Genomic DNA, 21,197 nt, shown 5'->3' on the forward strand with positions numbered 1-21,197 from the left:
ATCTGTTACTATTCTAAAACAATTTGGCTTTGTAGATGGAATTTCATTAATTTCCTTAAAGAGATCAACCTACTAATTTTAGTTAAGTGAAATATGTTCTTCCCAAATTGACAGCTTTTAAGTTAAAAAATGCATAGGAATCCTATGTACAACGTATCATAAGTGGACTGTCAGATTACTATCCAACAAAATATCCTGGGGATTTAAGATTTTGTTTTTAGGAAAAAAAACTTTTAAGCAACACAGAAACATACTGTATAATAGTTTTATTTTTCTCATTTTACTATTTTTACATTTTATGCACAAATATTTTTTATCTGCGTAAAAATAGAAAATAACTGTTTTATGTAAAATTACAAAAAAAATTAAAACCACAAAGAAATACATAATTGTTATTATGACAGTATAAGTGTTGTTGTCGTTATTTAAAGAGTAAAAATGTATGCAAAAGTCCTCCTCCCATTTACAAAAGATTGAGAATTTTGTTTTTTCTGGCAGCAAGTGAAATATTGAAGTATCAATATTTTTATACCCTTTAGATCTGAAGACATTAAGTTAGTCACAGATTTGTTTTGCAATTATGAATTTTAAAACATTTTTGTGCTATTTCAAGGATACACTGGTTCTTTCTTAAAGGCAGTAGCATAAAATGAATATGGAAAACAGCAGACCTCACAAAAATATTTGGTGGTACAATTCTTTTTGTATCATATTTGAGTATCACCATTAATCAGGGGAGAAAACAACTAAACAATTTTTCCTAATTAAATGACATAGACTGATACAAAAATAAATGTGATCAGTCAATTTATCTGAAGAACAACCACACACAGCAATTCTGCCTAATTTGTTTTTCTGATGCCAACACAAATATTTAGACTTTAGGCTAGCGAGATATGTATGAAAGTTGGCTCAATGAAAACTTCACATGGAAAACAAGTTTTAAAACAAAAATGAACATTTCTTTTACTTAAATTCTTGTACTTCTAAGGTACAAATGACCAATAATTTTATCTTTCTTCCTTTGAATATACTGTAAATTCTATGAAAAATTCATTTATAAAAACAAAGCAAAGAATGAATAGCATAAATTTTATTTTCTTTCACAATATATTTTAATAGAAGAAAAAAACTACCTGGCTTTCTGATAACTGTAACCTAAGTAAAACAAATATTTTACATATAATTTGAGGCAAAGTAATGAGTTTCTTGAATCAACTGGAGAAATTAGTCATATTACTTTACCTATGTCATACATAAATGATGGCAAGAAGAAAAAAAAAGCATCTGATCATGTATGAGAACTGTCTCTGTTCAAATTATGAGAAATAAAATGAAAATTGCTAAAGGGAGAAAATGAATAAAATATGATTTTTTAAAAAACCATATGGGAATTGCATAGATGAGAAAAAAATTTTCATTCTAGGGATCTAAAACTTATGTTTCTAGCTTTAAAAACATACACACACATATACAATTGAGACATGTCTGTCATCTTGGCTAAAATTTTAATCTATGTCTCCCCAAAAGCATTTTAAATATGAAAGCCAAGATTCTTAAGCTCTTGATGATATACCAGAAGGGTATACTTTATTATTTTTTAAAAAGTACAAGCAACTTGTCAACTCCCTAGGCCGTAAGAGGATGGTGCAAAAACTTTCTATTTGTTATCTGATGCTAGAGCTTCTGTATATTATTTCATATTGTTATTGTACTCAGATACTCTTACAACCACAGTGCCCAAATTGTACTAATAATCTGTCCATATATTCTCTTTCAAAACAGTAAAAATGGAAATACGAATCTTACTCTGCTCAGATATCAACTGTAGAAAGAGCTTAATATAATAATCTAAATGAATTAAGAGAACATGTTGTAGTAAAATTATGCGTTAAGATTACCAAAGAGATCAAAGATCCCTCCTCTCTCTCCTCTCTTCCTTGTCTTTAAGATCCCTGCCTCTTATGATTCATTCCAAACCACTACCAGAATTGCTAACAATGCCATCTTGCCTGTATTATCATGCCTTTTTCTCCTAGTTAAGTCAAAAGCATTAACTGAGCTCTTAAGAAGCTTTTTAAGGGGACAGATTTAAAGAAAACAATGAAGGAGAAGGTGCATAAATATGTGAGAATCAACTTTCTCAAATCTGTAAGAGGATTAATAGCTATCTGCCAGTCTCATGTAATAATTCGTGCTTAATACCTTAAAACAACAAAAAGAGAAAAGAAAGAAAAAGACATTTCTAGCCATTTTTGTTTAGTGTTCGCTTATGTAAGGAATGTCATATATGCAGCAATTATTTAATTTGAATCTTAAAATGAGTTAATTTTTCTTCTGTATATCTTTATGCCTTCATATATGTTTATAAAATGATCAACTGAATATGTATATAGATATATGAATACACATATATAATATGGAAAAGGAAAAAAAGGTGGAAAAGTATTGTCTTAAAGAGAAGACTGCCTACAACAGAGGTCGAATTTTCCTTTTAAAACTATTTGCAAGTAATTTACTAATGCCTTGAAAGGTAAAGTACTGCTGACTGATTTAAAGTCTTCATTTTATCAGAAACAGAGGAATATAAGCTGCTTTGCATAATAAACTGGCACTACAGGGTAATTTTTTAAAAAAGGAAGCCATAACAAACCAAACCAAACCTTTATTTTTGGGTTGAGGTATACCTTTTCAGTTTTTAAAATCTCTGACAGGAAAAACAGAGATCATTTTATAATTTTTGTAACAGCTGGTTTATTAGAATTAAATGCCTCTCTCAAAATAATTTAAATTCTTGGTCTGACATGAATAATCTATACAGAAAATCCTTAAAATTGGCTTGAGTTAATAAGCCAGATTTAAACCTGGATCTCCTCCCTCAGCACTGCTCTTTTGCCAGTCAACTTCTTACTGTCCTTTGCTTGCAAATATATAAATAACCTGATATTCTTAGTTTAGTAATTTATTAATATAAATTTATTCGGTATGAACATTTTAGCTCTGCTTGATTAGATGAAACAGGCACACATGCTTTAGCTGAGAAATTCCATTTTCTGGATCTATGTAAAGCAACATCTAAAGCAGCAGAGAGGGGAAACAGTTATATTTTCAAAAATAGTTAAGCCAGACTGTTTCCTAGAGATACTTCATTTATTTTTCATTTTCAGATACTACTGGCTATTTTTCATAGGGCTACACATTAATACTGACCAGTTTAGCTTTCCTGACTGTTAACAAACTATTCCACAATGAACCTGCCTTCACACTGCAGACATTGTGGAGATCCTTTAACATACACATATTCTAAAATATATGCTCAAAGTAAAAAGATCCAAATTCACAAGAGTATGAAATATTTATAAAAAAATCATGCATCAGACTGTACAGCCTAGAAATAAAAGAAGATTCAAATTCGGTAATAAAGGTAAGAGCTATACTTGCTCTAAACATTTTAAGAAAGACTCTGGAGTCCCAGAATGTCCTGGGGCTCAATTATCCTTTTCTGTTTGCAGAGAAGCAGTAGCCAGAGCTACTGCTGTGACTGGCTGGGCAATTCCATGGAGCTGCATCTTTGCAAGTTTCTTCTGTTCACATTCTGTGACCAAACGGTTCAACTCTGCTGCACTGTATCCAATAAGAGTCTTCAAGTCACAGACAAACTTGTACACAAATCTCTTGCCTTGAACTTTACAAATCATGTCCCCATCATAATAATATCTTTAAAAAGAGAAAAAAAAATTAGAGACTTCAGAAAAAATAAATGAGACTTCTTACAATAATTTACAGACTATTCCGTAAGCAGAAGCCTAGTAGAGTACTGCATCCACCACAATAGCAATTAATATTGAAGCTATATAGACTACTTAATGCTACTATCAAATGAGACATCCACACATTATTTACTGCTTCACTGCTCACTACTCCAAATTTCAATGCTCACTACTCCAAAACTCTATACATGAAACTTTCAAAACATATTTTCAACAATTAGGATAAAACTTTGTTTAAAAATAATTATTAAACAAAACAAAAAACCTTGAGAGCAGTAGAAGAGCCTAAGAACAAAAGCTCTGGAGTCAAAAAGCCAAGATTCAAAACCTAACATTTTTGAGACCACAGGAGTCATATTTTCTCAAAGCTTTTATTCCTCATCTATAAAGTGAGGTTAACAGTGCTTATACCCTCATATCATTGTTGAGGATTAAAGGGATAATCTTTGTAAAGTGCTTAGTATACAATGACTGGCACACAGCCCTCTACAAAATATAAGCTATGTTAATAAAAATCAATAATATGAAAAAAATTAATACATATATTCCACTTCTTTTCTGTCTTGTAAAGAATCCTATATGATGAAGTCATGTCTTCATCTTTATTATTTCACTATGTAAACGCTTTCTAAATTTCAGACAAATTATCCAAGCCCAATAGGGAGCTTTAAGTCTAAGGAAAAGGTCTAAAAGAAACAGAGGATACAGAAAAACAGGTAAAGGACATTGTAAAGAGACAATGTTTCTAAACGTACACAAGCAGAGTTCCAGCAATCATTCTAGAAATCTAGTTTACTGCTGCATTCTATAGAGAGGCAAACGGAGCTGGATTTATGTTTCCTTTGGAAAACAGACTTTATTTAAACAAACACTATGTACTGCTAATTCCAACAACAGGAAAAAGAGGCAAGTCAAGCTCTTTCCACGACTGGCAGATTGCAAAGCCCTTATTTTACAATTGCACTGCCCACTGACAAAGGGCTATTACAAAAGAAACAACTATTTGCAAAAGTACCAGTGATATAACCTATCACATTTAGCAGGATAAAAGTCACCTGGCTTAATCAGGAGTCTATTAATGAAAGGACTGACCTATATACAGGAAATTGTCATCTTTCCCTAATTCCAGAATAGCAAAAGAAAAATAGTTATGTTTGATTTCCCAGTGAGAGATATAACACATTGGGCAGTCTTGTAGTTTCCATTTATGTCAATTACATTAGTACAGAATTTGGATTTCAGCTCACAAACCAACAATTCCTTGCCATCCAGTTAAAAATGCTGTAGGCATTTCAATTGCTTTAAAAAATTTCTGTATTAATATGTAAGACTATACGTGGGGAAAAAAGGAAAATGGAAAAGGAAAGAGGTTTTATAATTCTAGGAGGAAAACGGAGTTGGCATAATCATATTTCTTGGTAAGAGGTGACAGAATATACACACATAAATTTGAATTTTACTGAATACTTCTTTTGATCTAGCAGATGCATCACACAACTGTATATAGTAGCATTTATTCCACTTGTTCCCTCCCTAAAATGAAGAAACTAGAAAGATACACGATACCTGTATTTCATGGATATGATTTCTTCCCTCTTTTTTTTTAAACTTGTATTTTTTTAAGCTTTTTAATTGCAAATATATCACACAAACAAAAGGACACAGAATTGAACAGTTCAGTGATTTATTACAAAGTGAACATTCATTCACCTGTTAAGTATCACTCAAGTCAAGAAACAGAACACTGCCAGCATCTAGAATCCCCTTTAAGTCCCCCCACAATCATTCCCCAAATCCTGGCTGTAAAAGGTAAACACAAGCCTGTATCATCACAGTAATTTCACTGCTTTTTCTTTATATTTTTATCACCCAAACATGCATCCCTAAATACTGAAATTTAATTTTCCTGTTTTTTGAACTTAATAAATGTAATCATACAGGATTTGGTCTTCTGGGTCTGGATTCCGTCACTGAACATTATGTTTGTGAGGTTCACTGGTCATGGTTTGTAGCAGGAGCTTAGTTTTCAAGAATGCAAGGTATTCTTGTATGAATATACCATAAATGATTTATTCACTCTACTGTTGATAGATATCTGGTTGTTTCTGGAGTTTGGATGTTATAAATAATCTGCTACGAACATGTGTATGGGCATACAAGTACACTTCTGTTTGATATATACGAAACAGTTGCTTAGGGGAGCAACTGTTACAATTTACATTCCTATCAAAAGGGTAGAAGCATTCCCATTGCTCCATATCCTCAACAGAGCTTAGTTCTGGCAATCTTTTAAATTGTAGCCACTCTAGGGTGTGTGTTGTACCATTTAATTATGGTTTTCAATTGCATTACTCTGAATACTAATGAGGCTGTACACCTTTGCATATATTCATTGGCCATTTGGATAATCTCTAGCCTGAGGTGTCTATTCAAGTCTCTTGCTCATTAAAAAATTGATTCGTAAGAATTGGTTAGATATTCTAGATACTTCTGTCAGACATGTGTGGCTCTCTTAATAAGGCTTTCAACGAACAGAAGCTCCTAATTTAAATATAGTCCAATTTATTGATCTTTCCCTTTAGAATTAGTCCTTTTGATTCTGTTTAAATGTCTCCCTACCACCAGAAGTTATGAAAGTATTTCTAGATCCTTTTCTATTTTACTTTTTACATGTAGAGCTACAAGCTACAAGGAATTGATTTTTGGTACGGCATAAGGAAGAGGTCAACTTCTACTTTTCCCGACATGGAGACTAAATTATCCCAGCACTGACGATTGAAAAGCAGGTCGTTTCCTCATGTTTTCTCCCCACTGCCATTTCTTTAAATCAAATGCATACGTATTCCTGGTTCTATTTTGGCTCCCTATTCTACTGTATGGCCTATCTGTCTTGAGCAAATAGCATAACTGTCTTATTACTGTAACTTTAGAGTCAGTCTCAATATCCTGTGGGACAAGTCTTTCCATTTTACTAATCTTCAGGTGTCCTGACTACAATGGTACTTTATAGTCCCATGTAAATTTTACAATTATCTTTTCAAGTTCTATGAAAAACTTAGTTTGATTTTTCAAATCAAACTAAGTAGCTGCACTGAAACTTAGATCAATCTGGGGGGGAACTGACATCTTAATTATTAACTCTAACAATTTACCTGTAATTTTGAGGGGACTTGTATGTATACAATCTGTATCAACTCTCAAAAATGGTAGCTTTAATTATGATTATACACAAAGAATCTTTAGACAGTTGGCAATGTGTTTGAGACTGAATGATAAAGGATAAGCATATTGAAAACTAAACATTTTAGGTACTCATGAACTCTGAGAAACAAAAGGTCATTCAGGAAAAGAAAAATAATCATGGTCAACTATGTAATAATAATTACATGGCCATAATACGGTAACAATGAATACTCGCTGAACCAAAATTTCCATATAATTATATTGGGATATTGAGATGAGGGGATGGAAAGGCGAAGGGAGAGTGTGTGTGTGAGCTAAATTATAATCTTTCAGTGTGAAAATGGCCAAGTGAAACATGAAGAAGCAGTAAAAGCATGCTATTTAGAAAAACTTGTGAATTGCAGAACTACTTTACTATATTCAATCTCCCAAAAAATCAGACATAATTCCGTGATATTCTTACATATCCTTCTTCTCAGATACTTAAATGTACCTGTTGAATTTCCATCACTGTAGTAGGCATAATTTCTGATACTAATTTCTGTCAAAAAACCTTACACTACTTAAGGAGAGTTTGTATCAATGTAAAGATTGGATATCCAGATTTAGGCAGATTGTGCAGAAAATGGGTCAATATTCTGCATGTAATTGTAAAAACAGAGGACTGTTTCTGCTTACTCATTAAAAACTAACACTCAATTCACCTATGCAAATAATAAAAACCTCAAAAATTAATTTTGTTTTGGACAGAGTATTATAGCTTTCAAATCAGATAAAAACAAACAATCTTAGAGTAATTTTGTAAAAAAACTGTACCTCAAAATTATTAAGATATTTTTAAAAAGGTTTTTTAATATGTAAAGAAAACGTAAACAAGTTTTTAATATCATTACATATCAGTGCTTACATCTAGAATAAGAAACTATTTTTTTGAAAGGCTTGATAACAGAAAAAAAAGAAATGCTTACCTTAATGCACGACTGAGTTTCTCATAGTTCATCGTAGGCTTATTTTTACGCTGTCCCCATTTTTGTGCAACCAGTTCAGGCTGATTTAGCTTAAATTCACCTTCATCACCAACCCAAGAAATACAGTCTCGAGCGTCCTTATCAGTAAGAAGTTCTAGCAAAAACTGCCATAGTTGGATTTGGCCATTGTTTCCTAAATTGATAAGAGGAACAAAGCATTACCTATAGTGTTACAGATTAGCCCAAGGCAAAGGCAACAAACTGGGCCCGTGGTTCAAATCTCAGCCATGGCAAAAACAATTTTTGTTTTTCTAGAAATGCTGTCTAAATACTGCCAGAGGGATAGTCCAAATTCACATTTTTCATACAGTAAAATACAACAGAATATACCTAATTAGATAGATATATTTTATAAATACAAGAAAATACAAAAATACCTGTTCTGTTCCCAGGTGAGCTTCTGTCTTCTCCTGAAATCCTCGGCGCTCTTTGTACTTTGGCTGCCTTTGCACTACTATTTATAACTTTAATGGTAGTAGGCGTAGCAGATTGCACTGATGCTGGAATAATTTGCACAGCTGAAAGATAGACAAGGGGAAATTTTTTTTCTTCCAATACAAGCAGAAAAAAAAAAATTACTGAAAGACATTAACTAATGCCCTATGAATTTAACTAATGCCCTATGAATTACCCCAAGAAAGTACTTCACTACAGAAAGCCTCAATCCACAATTTCAAACAAAATAACAAAAAAGTTCAGATGGTAAAGTATAATGCTTGCATTATAGTTTGTGCATCTTAGTAAGAGCTAGTATTCTTGTTTGGAAATAACTTAGTGATGCATACACATTAGACAAAGAGAGTATTTAAACATGTTTGTTTTTAAAACATTTGTTCATAAAAACAGTCTGTCAAATATATTGTAGAAAATGTGGACAAATGAGAATTCACACCACCACTTTGAGACTCTGGCAATATCTGGAGTAAGGCTGAAAGGATAGAAATCCTATGACACGAACATCTCACACATGTTCTTACAAATATTCATTCAATGTTGTTCGCAGCATTTAAAAAATATAGCAGTGAAAATGAATGAAACAGCTGCAAGTATCAACATGAGTAATTCTCAAATGATAAAAAAGTTATAAAAGAATATGTACAATGTATTATCATTTTACAGAAAATGTTTAAACATGTGGAAAACAATGCTGTACAGTGTTTATGGTTACGTAGTTGGTAAAAATATAAAATATGCAGACGGTAATAAACATAAAATTCAAGATAGTCAATTCTCTGGTAGGAGAGAGGAAAATGAAATCTACAACAGGTAAACTTGGTGTATAAAATTTTACTTCTTATGATGTACACAGGTGTTAGTTATACTTTCTTCGTGTATCTCAAATTCCTCATTAAAAATTTTAGCCGCTTGCGATGATCTTGTGACGTGTGTGTTCGTATCTCAGGTAAAACATAGCTAAAAGCTTATGGCATAAGTGGAAAAGAAAGATGCGTGCTGAAAAGGGGAAAAAAATGCCCCAAAAGAGCTCAGCAGGCTTTAAAATATTCTCAAACTAGACAGTAATGTTTTAATGAAAGATGTTTAAGAGATAGCAACTGTGGTGGTACCCAAACCCAAACATGCCAAGAGAAAATGCAACATGAGGTAAAAGACAGAAAAGATGACATGAAAATGGAGATGGATATTAAGAGAGACAAAAAGACTCTTCTAGACTGTACTTCTAGCAAGTACAGTACCCAATATGGATGAATCAAAGGTAAAGAATAAAGCTGAAGACAAAGCCAGAGAAAAGAAAGGGGAAAAGCCAAGCAAAAGTAGTGGAGGCAGTGAAAGGTTTGGCCTGGTAGACTCTTCAAACCTTGGAAAATGCCACATGGGACAGATGATCCATTAGAATGCATACAACTGTATACTTCGATTGCAACTCCCACCAAATGAAAACTATTTGTTTTCCTATTTTAACTTGGCCTTTTTTCTTCATTTCAAACCCAGAGTAACTCCTCAAGTTTGTTTTGGACACTTGAATATTTTCTCTGCTGTATCCAAGCTATACTGATATTTCAATTGTATGCTACCTAACATCCAGTTATTATCAGGCATAAAAGTTCTGTCAGGTATGAATGTGGTTGGAATTGTTCTTACAACTTGGTAATTAATAGTCAGGAAAGATGAAACAAATGATGTCCTAACAAATTTTAGTGAACTGAGATACAAAGCAAGCTGTTATGTTAATCGTATCATTTAAAAACACGAGTGGATCTTATAAAGTACTTGTGTCAAGCTTTCATTCCACAAAACAAGATATTTTGTGTGTAGAAAAAAATTTTTTTTAAATAATTTTCCTTTTTATTACCTTGCAGTATCAAATAAACATTTCTTATTAATAAAAGGGCAAATATAGGTACAAATACTCACGTTGATCAATTGTAACTATTTCATTCATCTGTTGTTCTTGACTTGCCAATACATCTGAAAAAACAAAAATTTTTTGTTTTTATTTAAAACCAAAAATATAAAAACCCCAATCCAATAAAACTCAACTTAATAAACATGGTTCTTTTAAAAATAACTCTACAATTAAAACCAAAACACTGAACTGAAACTTACTGGCATAAAAACCTTAAAAATATTTGATAGTCACTTTGAAAGGAAAAGATATCTTTAAGAGAAGTAACACAGGGAAAAGCTCCAATGTCTTTTAGTGTTCAGTAAAGTTCTGCAGAGAACTATGGTTTTCTAAATGTAAATATTTGTATTGAAATCCACATAAAGCCATGTAAAAATATGGAAATCTTCAAGATCAGATCAAAGATAAAATATACACCAAAATAAAATTATTTAGGTACATACCTCCACCAAAAAGACCTCCTTCCCATTATCTGTTATAACATCCACTTTTGACTAAAGCTGCTTAAGCTTTATAATGCTTCTACTTAAAGACAGCAGATTTTCAATACAATTGTAGCAGTCCTAAATGTCTCAATTAAACTAAATAATTTCACATTCAAAAATATAGTTCCCAAAATAAAAATACTATAAAGGTCCTAAGATAAGCCTTTACAGAACCATTCATTACTTATCTGTTGCTATTCCCTACTTAGATGTTATTCTTTACCTCTCACAAGTACTGCACATCCCAGTCTCTATTACTTCAGCCTACTTTGTGCCCATCACAAATTGCATGCCTCTCTCGAAATTGAAACTATACCCTCCAGCAATCATTCTGGATACTGAGGCCTGGGCTCCCAAGAAGACTCTGCTAAGGGTGCCTTGCCAGAATCCAGTTCCAGACACTTCTTCAGAGTACAGGCACTCTGAATATCATATTCCTCCCTGAAACCCCCAAATCCTTGCTACGCACAAAGGAAGCAGTCTTGAGAGGCAAAGCCCTGGGGGATATGGAGCCATTTTATGAAGAAACATTAGACACTACAGGAATAAAACAATTATTTTTCCTAAAGAAAACCCTTCCAGCAGAGCTGGAAAAGGTTGGGGAAGTAAAAAGAGGTCAGAATCCTATCAGATGGGAGCTTTGAGGGTCCTAAGACTGAGGACTTAACAATTACATGGGGCTGGCTTCAGACAGATCTGGATTCAGTTCTTAGCTCTTACTGACTATATGACTTTGGTAAAATTACCAACCTCTTTCAACATTAACTTCTTCATGTTTAAATTAGACACCTATACTTACTGCCTCATGAGGTTATTGTGAGGATTAAAGAAACATGTGCACAAAACAGTTACTTTTTCAGTCAACTGATAACCTCACTGTTTTATCCAGACTCCTGAGCATTCTCCTCCAGAACTGTGGTCTCTCTTGATAAAAAAAAATGCGTACCTTATGTTTGTAGTAAATTTTCCTCAGAATTTTATAAAAGTTCCTCAAAGAGGAACCGTTTGAGACTAAAGGAACCTAGCCTCAAAAGAGGCAAACGAAAGTGTCACCATCACACAGCACAGGCGTCATCGACTTGTAAAATCACCTTCTAAGTCCTAATTCTCAGATTGGAGTTTGGTCTGTTTCCTGGAAACTCTCAAGATAGAAGGCAGACCACAGGGGAAAAAAAAAAAAAGTTTTTGAAAGACTGGTCCAAGACCAATCTCTTCAGAGTACAGGCACTCTGAATATCATATTCCTCCCTGAAACTCCCAAATCCTTGCTATGCACAAAGGAAGCAGTCTTGAGAGGCAAAGCCCTGGGGGATATGGAGCCATTTTATGAAGAAACATTAGACACTACAGGAATAAAACAATTATTTTTCCTAAAGAAAACCCTTAGCAAACTGAGAACTTCCTTTGCCTTTGGTGACAGAAGACAGAGATTCACACTGAGAAGGACATCATGGAACTGGTAGTACTGGAACATTTCCTAATTATCCTCCCATGTATAGTAGGACTTGGATGAAGTTTCAACATAGGGGGGACTGCAGGCAGGTGGCGGCTCAGGTGAATAATCTCATACAAATATCTGAAGAAGGAGCTCTACCTCTTCAATACTGCTGCTTCTTGGGAGATCACTGAGGATGGATAATAGAGGCTGGGTTATTAACAGTTCTGTCCCAGAATCAGTGCCCTTCACAGATAGGCTGCAGACTTCTCTCTACAGAAGGGACCAGAGTACTGCACTGCACTCAAAAAACCCTGTTCTGAGAAGTAAGACTTGTGAATTCTAGAAAGTCTGTTAGAAATACCCTTACACATCATCCTGCCCATCTTCCAATTCTGAACTGAGCACTAGATTTCCAAGGCAGATGGGATTTCCCTACCCGGGCAGAGTGAAGAACCATGGCTGGATCACCAAGAAATTCCGTGAGACACTCATCTAGGCTGTGGGACTTTGTTGCTTTAAAAGACAAAGCAATGGTTCCAGAGCAGAGCTTTTCTGAGGAAGACTCATTCAACTGCATGGAAATGGAAAGATATACAAGACACCTTTGACTTCTGTTCTTGGGAAAAGCCTATGAATAAGCTTTAAAGTTTGAGAAGCAGTAAGAGAACCAGAAACAGACAGCCACAACAAACAGCTGACCTGGGAGAGACTGGAAAAAATGCGGATTTGGGAAAAATGAAACTATCATCTATGCACTATCTTTGTTGTGTTCTTGAGATTTCTTACAAGAAAGTGTTTCAATAAACATGACTCACATGTTTCACAATTCAGAATTTACCTTACTCATTTCAAAACCTCTGCAGGGAAGGAAATCTGTGAAACCATGGACAAAGCTTCAACCAGGACATTTAACTTACTTATCTAGTAAGAATGGAAACTGGAAATAAATGCTGCAAATACAATGAATGTACTAAGTCTTTTAGTATCATAGATACTTAAAAAAAAACATCTAGGAGAATCCTTACAAGAATAAAATTATAAACAATTAAGAAATGCCTCTCTCCAGAGCTCATTTCTTATTCACCAGCAGAGAAAGCACTTTCAACTCCTGATCTCAAGTGATCCGCCCACCCCAGACTCCCAAAGTGCTGGGCTTACAGGAGTGAGCCACTGCACCTGGCCAGAGAAAGCACCTTGAATGAAAACTGCAAGCACTGAATTAAGGTGGAAAATCCCTCCACCAGAGCTCTCCCCTTATTGGGTATATAATAGAACAAAATGCTATCATTAACATTTTCATCCATAACTGATACAAAAGCAAAGTCAGAGTATGTTGTATTCATGTGTTCTGAAAAATATGTGGGTCTGGCTAGCATTTCTGATATGCAAAACTGTCAAGGAATGTGTTGCTTTCGGTGTCTTAACAGTGACTGAAATATAAGATGGATTAAAATTCAAGCAAAAATAATTTACATTTGTGCCTTGTTTTCTTGGACAGCCAAGTAGTTTCCAAACTTCTCTCTCTTTTTTTTTTTTCCCAACTGAGACTCTTGCTCTGTCACCCATGCTGGAGTGTAGTGGTGCAGTCTCAGCTCACCGCGACCTCCGCCTTTCAGGTTCAGGCTATCCTCTCGCCTCAACCTCCCACGTAGGTGGGACTACAGGCACACACCACCTTGTCCGCCTATTTTTTGTATTTTTAGTGGAGATGGGGTTTCACCATGTTGGCCAGGCTGGTTTCGAACTTCTAACCTCAAGTGATCTGCCCGCCTCATCCAATTTCTTTATATGGTCACTTAATCATAATAATGTCTGAAGCCTTATAAGTTACAAGTGGAAAAACTTATAACTAGTGGCTTCCAATTCCAAAAGGTGGCTACATACACTTCCTTGCCTCTTAAGATTCTATTCAATTAATAGTAAAGACTTGAAAAAAGATTTAATCTCATCAATAATAAAGAGAATGGGAAGGAAGCCACCTGTAAACAAATGATCTCTTCCGTTTCTAGATGAGTAGTAAATGTAAAAGCTGATCAAACAGAAGGCAACAAATGGAATACATGAAGAGGGCTAAGTGTAGGGCACAGCATCTGATTTAAGAACTTGGATTCTAATGTTAGCCTGGGCTTGAATCCTGGCTCTACCACTTCCTAGCTGTGACTTTATGGGGCCCTCAAAGCCTCACTTTCCTATCTAAAAAATAAGCAAAGTAATGACTTGTGGTGTTACTATAGGAATTAAATAACATACAGAGCTTTCAGCATAGCATTATACAGTAAATAAATGTTAATTATTATTGCTTATTACTTATCATTATCAATAAACAAGATGAAAACAAAGTTATAAGGAAATAAAATTATGTTTAAATTACAATGTAAAGAAATAATGTAATTTTATACATTTTCGGAGAAGTTCCAGATGACTCCAGAGAATTTCTCCCCGAGGAACCCGCTGAAAAAAATCTTCTTGGTTGAGACTACATAATTCTCTCCCCGAAATGTTGAGTGTGGTGAGGTCTATATCGGTCATGCTGAATTCCTTCATTACCCAAACCACCCAATGCAGGACTTGGTCTGTGGACCACTGTATGGGATCTAGAAAGAAAAATATTCACTTTAGCCTAGTTCCATTTTAGATACTGTGTAAATTTACAGTTAACTTGTCAAAAAACACACATACACACAGATGTTTTCTTTCCCCAAGTATGTGAGGTAAACTTATTATATGAAGCAAAAAAAAAACAAAAAAAATTATGCTGTAATTTTCTCCTCAGCTCCTTTCCAATTTCTTAATCTAAATTTCTGATGCAGTCACTTGGTTCAACCTCAGTTGGAACTCTATCAAGAAAAACAAAATGCAAAACTGCTCTCCAGTGGGCCAAATGAAAGAATGAAATATGAGATTATTCTGGAGAGAATAAAGTAAATTATCCAAGTTTAAAAAAATTTGCAGCTGCATTGAAAAAAAATCAAAAGGGGATTCTAGGAAGCTAGCTTTATTCTCCAAAATATGAACCATATCCTTTTTCCTCCCTTTTCCTTCCTGTAAAAAGCTGGCTGCTCCTGCATTTACCCTTATGATGCATTTCCAATAAATAAATAAACATGGTAATTACCTGTTTTACTCAGCTGTCCCCTCACAACACACTAAGAAATACACGAAATGTGTCTTGTAAACCATTCTGTCTTTAGAACCTAACAGTGCCTTGCTCATACACTTGTTTAATCTTAAAGAGTATATCCAAAGAATTTCCTTTTCCCTATCATTTATTATCTAATTGAATTCATAAATAAAAAAATATGGCCAATATCTATAAATATTACATTGCTGTATTACCTGCACCTAATAGAGCATTCTATCTGTGTAAGTTTTAGTTTTGGTTCTGGTACTCCCGCTTTAAGAAGATGATCTATTCAAATAATATTGGTTATATACCCAATAAACAAATGCTATTCAATAAGAAAAGTAGAAAAAAAATAACATTTAGGTATCCAGGGCAAATTATAGTGAAAATAAATCAAACATAAGAATTTTATAAAAGTTCTTCAAAGAGGCAAAGTGCTATTGAAACTGAAACTATTCCATTTGAGACTAAAGGAACAGAGGTGCCCTAGCCTCAAAAGGCAAAAGCAAGCATTCTAAGAATACAGGATTAATAGCCACAGAATATATATTTTTAAATTTTTCCACAAAGAAGGGAGGATTCTAGGAAGATGGTGGCAAAGTTTTTTAATTTTTCTGAATGTACACATAAACATAAAAAAGTGACTGGAGAACAAAACCAAAAACCCACGAACATTTACATAAAACCAGGTGACAAGATATCTTCATGGACCTCAAGATACAAGAGGGTAAAGACAAAGCAATAACGGCTATAAGACTTCCATGGTCTTAGCTTGTGTGCAGGAGAAAGCAAAGGGAAGCAAGGTAAAGGTGACCCACTCTGATCAGGGGAAAACCTGAGCACAGCCAAGAAGCATGCATTCGAAGTACAACAGGACAAGATGAAAGCAACGCTAAAAAGCAGATTTGCTCAATCCAATGGCCGCAGTGTGTGTTAAGATTTAAAGGGCTGAAGCAATGTAGCACCTGGCTATTTTTTAAACTGAGCCAAGAATCACTTTCAGGAGAATGGCCCACAGTAAGGAGAAACTGGCAGAGTGGAACTAGAAGTGAGCAGCAGAGGGACACCAAGGAAAAGGAAACAGGAGAAGGCCCAGGTAAAAGTCGACAAGAACTGAAAAAGAAAGTTGCCTTATCTGTGAGTACTATACTACTTGAAAACAACAGAAGCAGAGTTAAATAGAAAAGCTATCCTGAATCACACCTCTTTTAAAAGAAAAAGAAAGCTAATTTTACATAAAAATTAAAAAAAAACTCAGGGAAAAATATAATTTGTCTGATTTGTTTTCTCAAATATCAGTATTTCTGGTTTAACATAACTAATTGTCCACCCATGTTCTGCCTCCTTTCTCTAAGACTCTAAAAATTCCTTTACTGTTGTAAAACAACTGTTGTAAAACAACAGTAAAGGAATTTTTAAAAGATGCAAAATCATAGGAACCTGAGTACAAAGTGACAGGCATGGATGAAAGATTTAATCTAATGTTTTGAAGACAATAAGCAGAGTGGTAATCGATTTGGCAGAGGAGGGGAAAACTATGACCTAAAATGTTTGCCAAGGAGGATGCCAGTAAGAAGTGAGAGAATTCCTGCCTGCAGAACCCCCTTCACTGGTTCAAGTCATGGTGGTTCTGAGTAGCAACAGAGGCTTAAAGCTGAAAATGAGGAGACTGATTTAAAGTAGATGGTGTGGTTAGAACCTCCAGGGTCTCTCTTTCATTTGGGGGGCCAGTCAAATGAGTGCACCCCACACATGTGGAAACCGGGAAAACATTTATTAATAGATGGGGAGAGACACGAAATGAACAGACACCGAGAGAACAATTCCCAGTAATAAAACCCTATAAACTGAAGAGTGAGACCGTCTCTACCTCCTCCCTGCTCCACTTCCTTTTCCAGTTCCAGAACACAGTATTCACATACACACCTATCCCAAATGCTCACCCCATCTTCTACTGCTGACAGGTATCTGCAAAAAGATCTATAAATATTGATACGTTTGAAACTCTTTTCTTTGCCTGTTTTTTTTTTTTTTTTTTTAAAGACAGTCTTGCTTTGCCACCCAGGCTGGAGTATAGTGGTGCCATCAAAGCTCTCTATAGCCTCAAACTCCAGAGCTCAAGCAATTTTCCCAACTTAGCCTCCTAGGATATTGGTGTATGCCACTATGCCCAGCTCTTTTTTTTTTGGAGACAGTCTGGCTATATAGATGGCCCAGGCTGGTCTCAAACTCCTGGCCTCAAGAAACCCTCCCACCTCAGCCTCCCAACCTGCTGGGATTATAGGCATGAGCCACCACACCTGGCCTGAAATTCTTTTAATGAAATAGTCAATGCCTCATTTTATCAGCATACAGTTATCAAATCCTTCAGAACTTCGGATTAATTAGTTTTAAAGTTATCTACTCTTATTTTTTTTCTTTCAAGATGGAGTCCCACTGTGTTGCCCAGGCTGGAATGCAGTGGTGCAATTTCGGCTTACTGCAACGTCCGCCTCCCAGGTTCAAGAGATTCTTGTGCCTCAGCCTCCCAGGTAGCTGGGATTACAGGCATGTATCATCACGCCCAGCTAATTTTTGTGTTTTTAGTAGAAACAGGTTTTACCATGTTGGCCAGGCTGGTCTCAAACTCCTGGCCTCAAGTGACCCACCTGCCTCAGCCTCCCAAAGCGCTGAGATTACAGGCGTGAGCCACTGTGCCTGGCCTAAAGTGATTAATTCTTAAATGTGAAAAGATGGGCAAAAATAATTAGATATTTGGGAGAGGTTAAAAACAACACAAACAAAAACCACAAGAAAAACAGAATCCACAGGAAACAGAAATACCACGATAAAGCTTTCTAAAAGTTAAAAAAAAAAACTATAATCAATATACTCAAGAGAAGTAGGAGAAAACACGATATTGGCAATATAAGATCAGAATGCTACAGAAAGGAACAAACAAAAATGAAGAGCCCTTGTAAATTAAAAATCAGATAGGTTATATCATAAAGACAAGAAAATCTGGCAGAAAGTAGTGCAGACAGGTAAGATGAAAAATAAACACGAAAAATGATGCAGCAGATCAACTCAAGAGATTCAACAGGAGTTCCAGCAAAAAGAATACAGGTATTTATCCAAATAATGCAGTAAGAACATCCAGAACTGAAGGCTACAATTATCAAGATCAGGGCTGTCCAACAGAAATATAATGCAGACCAGTATGTAATTTTAAATTTTCTAATAGTTACATTTAAAAAGTTGGTCAAATACATCTTAATAATGAATTTATTTTAACTTAATGTTCCAAATGTTATTTCAACCGGTAATTAATATAAAAAATTAGAAAAGATTTTATACTTTTTCTTTTAATGGGTATTTTACATTTACAACCCATCTTAATTTTGACCAGAGACACTTCAAGTGCTCACATGTGATTAGTGGCTACAGTACTGGGCAGTGGAGGGACAGACTGAAATGCTACATTAGCTGTCTGGTTCCATAGCTCTCTTTCAGTTCCGTGGGTAAGCTCTCTCATTTATTGTGTATCTTTTAGGTTTGGTTTAAAGAGAGAAAACAGTGTCCCAGGGAAACAGCGGTTCCACAATACAGCCTTTCTGTCATCAGCCCTGCTCCCCAGGTACAACCTTGTCTCTAAAAATCAAAAATAAAAAAAGGACAAAAACCCGACAATACTGTTTCATTCACAAATATGCTCAGGTCCCCACCAACTCTTGGATGATCAATATTATTATTTGTTACCCCAGCATTCTTCCTCATCTGCCCCCATTTCTAAGATATCTATTTCTTATAATTCTGTTTTGTCTGGCCTAAAGTGAGACAATTACAGCTCACGCCTGTAATCTCAGCACTTTGGGAGGCTGAGGCAGGTGGGTCACTTGAGGCCAGGAGTTTGAGACCAGCCTGGCCAACATGGTAAAACCTGTTTCTACTAAAAACACAAAAATTACAAAAATTCTACTTTTGTCTAAATTTAAGAATGATCCTCTGATCATCAAATTTAATAGATAGCAGTCAGCATTCTTTGACTTTCTTGGCAGCATCTGAGAGTCTTGACCATCCAAACTCTCCCCTCAATTTCAGTGACACTATACATCTAAGTTCTTACTTTCTTTCTGTCTCTTCAGTTATTTATGTCTCCCTTTTCTCCAACCCTAAATGTTTATAGGGTCTAGGGCATATGCCTTTAGTTGTGTGTTCTTTTCCATTTTTTGCTTTCCATCAGGGACTACGTAGACTTTTATAGCTTCAAATATAAATTCAATGGGAATGAGTCTCATATAACATCTTTGTCTCCAGCCCAAATCTTACATAACTGACACCATTTTCTGGCTAACCTCCAGCTGAATATAAACTTCCACATCAAAATCAAGTGCTATCCACCTTCTCTTGAAAAAACACTTCCTATACCAGACTTCTCTACTTCCCCAACTGGGCTTTTGAAGGCATGCTCTTCCTAGTGCACCATCTTAATTAAGCCCAGCATTTAACATGGTGCCTGGCGTACGGTAGTGTTCACTACATATGTAATGATGATGGAACCAATTTTTATCAAATTACTGTTTTAGTCACCAAGATGAAGCTTGAGAAGTTAGATCAATACTTGTATCTTCCCTCTCTACCCTCATAAAATCTGTCAATCTGCTCAGTCCTATCACTGTTTTCATCCACTTTTTCCTTGCTACTCCCAAAGAAATCACCTAGAGTCTGGGCTAATGTAGACATTATCATCTAGTCACAACTATAATAATATGCTCCTGTTTTCCCTTCACTCAGTCTCTACCTGTTCCAACTTATGGCATATACTACCACCATATTCATTTTTCAATTATCATTTTCATCAATCAAAAACAGTTCTGTAATGCTACAGAATAACTCCTTAACCACTCCATTTTCTCACTACTCATGCATACCACCAGGTCTAAGCTTTGCACATAACATTTCCTGTCTTAAATGTCTTTCTCTGCCCAATAGTATCTTATTTATAATAAACTCTTTTCAGCTTTCCCTCAGGGCAACTACGATCCCTTTGAGATTCCAATAGCATGCTTCTTCTACAAGAGTTACTGACAGTTTAAAAACTTGTTACCTTTTATGGCAATTATCTCTTTTTATCTATCTTCTCTCTCTTCAACTACACTCTCAACACCCTAAGAGCAGAAATTTTTTAGACTTCTTTGTATTTCCGGCACGCAGGACAGAATTTGTCCACCACATGAGTTTAAATGTGCGTTACAATTAAAAGAGAGATACACAAAATCAACATTCATCCTAATAACTCTACATGTAAAACAGATTATAACTTACCCTAGTGTCTTCTATGTCAAGCTTAATTTCTACTATTCTACCCAGCATGGAATTATATATTTCATTACCATAGGGTATCCCAAGGCGTTCTTGTTCTTTCCTATAGCCTTCCAGTGCAGCAGCCCATCTTGTCACTTGTTCTGAAGTTTCATCTGAAATGGTTGTGATGTGTTTTGTGCCATCAAGAGTTATCACTTGAGCTTCTTCAACAAGATGTGCTTCTGATTCAGCATGGTGGGCATCTGGATCAATAACAACCTCAACAGTGTCCGCAGGTTTAACAATTTCAAGGATGTTTAACTTTGGTTCAATTCCTTAACAGTGGATAAAAAAAAAAAAAGATAAATCTACATGAAAACACAGAAGTCACCAAAAAATAATTTAGATGTTCCCAAATGGTAGAGAAAAACCACATCGAATAAAACAAATGTAGTAAAAGTTAACATTTGGGGAATCTGGGTGAAGGATATTCAATAATTCTTTTACTAGCCTTGCAACTT

The 21,197-nt window shown here is 35.1% G+C and overlaps 1 protein-coding gene and 1 pseudogene across 9 annotated transcripts in view; one reads left to right on the forward strand and one right to left on the reverse strand.

Annotated features, from left to right (window-relative positions):
* Positions 1–251: 251 nt before the first annotated feature.
* Positions 252–21,197, reverse strand: part of GABPA (GA binding protein transcription factor subunit alpha) — a 37,983-nt gene continuing 17,037 nt past the window's right edge. For all 9 annotated transcript variants that reach the window (XM_055279355.2, XM_063639362.1, XM_055279359.2 and 6 more), the window contains 6 exons: positions 20,766–21,011; positions 14,669–14,863; positions 10,355–10,408; positions 8,359–8,499; positions 7,922–8,114; positions 252–3,717 (listed from right to left, as the gene is read on the reverse strand). In XM_055279355.2, coding sequence (XP_055135330.1) covers positions 3,489–3,717; positions 7,922–8,114; positions 8,359–8,499; positions 10,355–10,408; positions 14,669–14,863; positions 20,766–21,011 — 1,058 coding nt within the window. In that variant the 3' untranslated portion in view covers positions 252–3,488. The remainder of the gene's footprint in view (positions 3,718–7,921; positions 8,115–8,358; positions 8,500–10,354; positions 10,409–14,668; positions 14,864–20,765; positions 21,012–21,197) is intronic.
* On the forward strand, positions 9,114–9,922 carry LOC129481949 (protein LLP homolog; annotated as a pseudogene).

The sequence above is a fragment of the Symphalangus syndactylus genome, chromosome 5, assembly GCF_028878055.3.
Source record: "Symphalangus syndactylus isolate Jambi chromosome 5, NHGRI_mSymSyn1-v2.1_pri, whole genome shotgun sequence".
NCBI lineage: Eukaryota > Metazoa > Chordata > Mammalia > Primates > Hylobatidae > Symphalangus > Symphalangus syndactylus.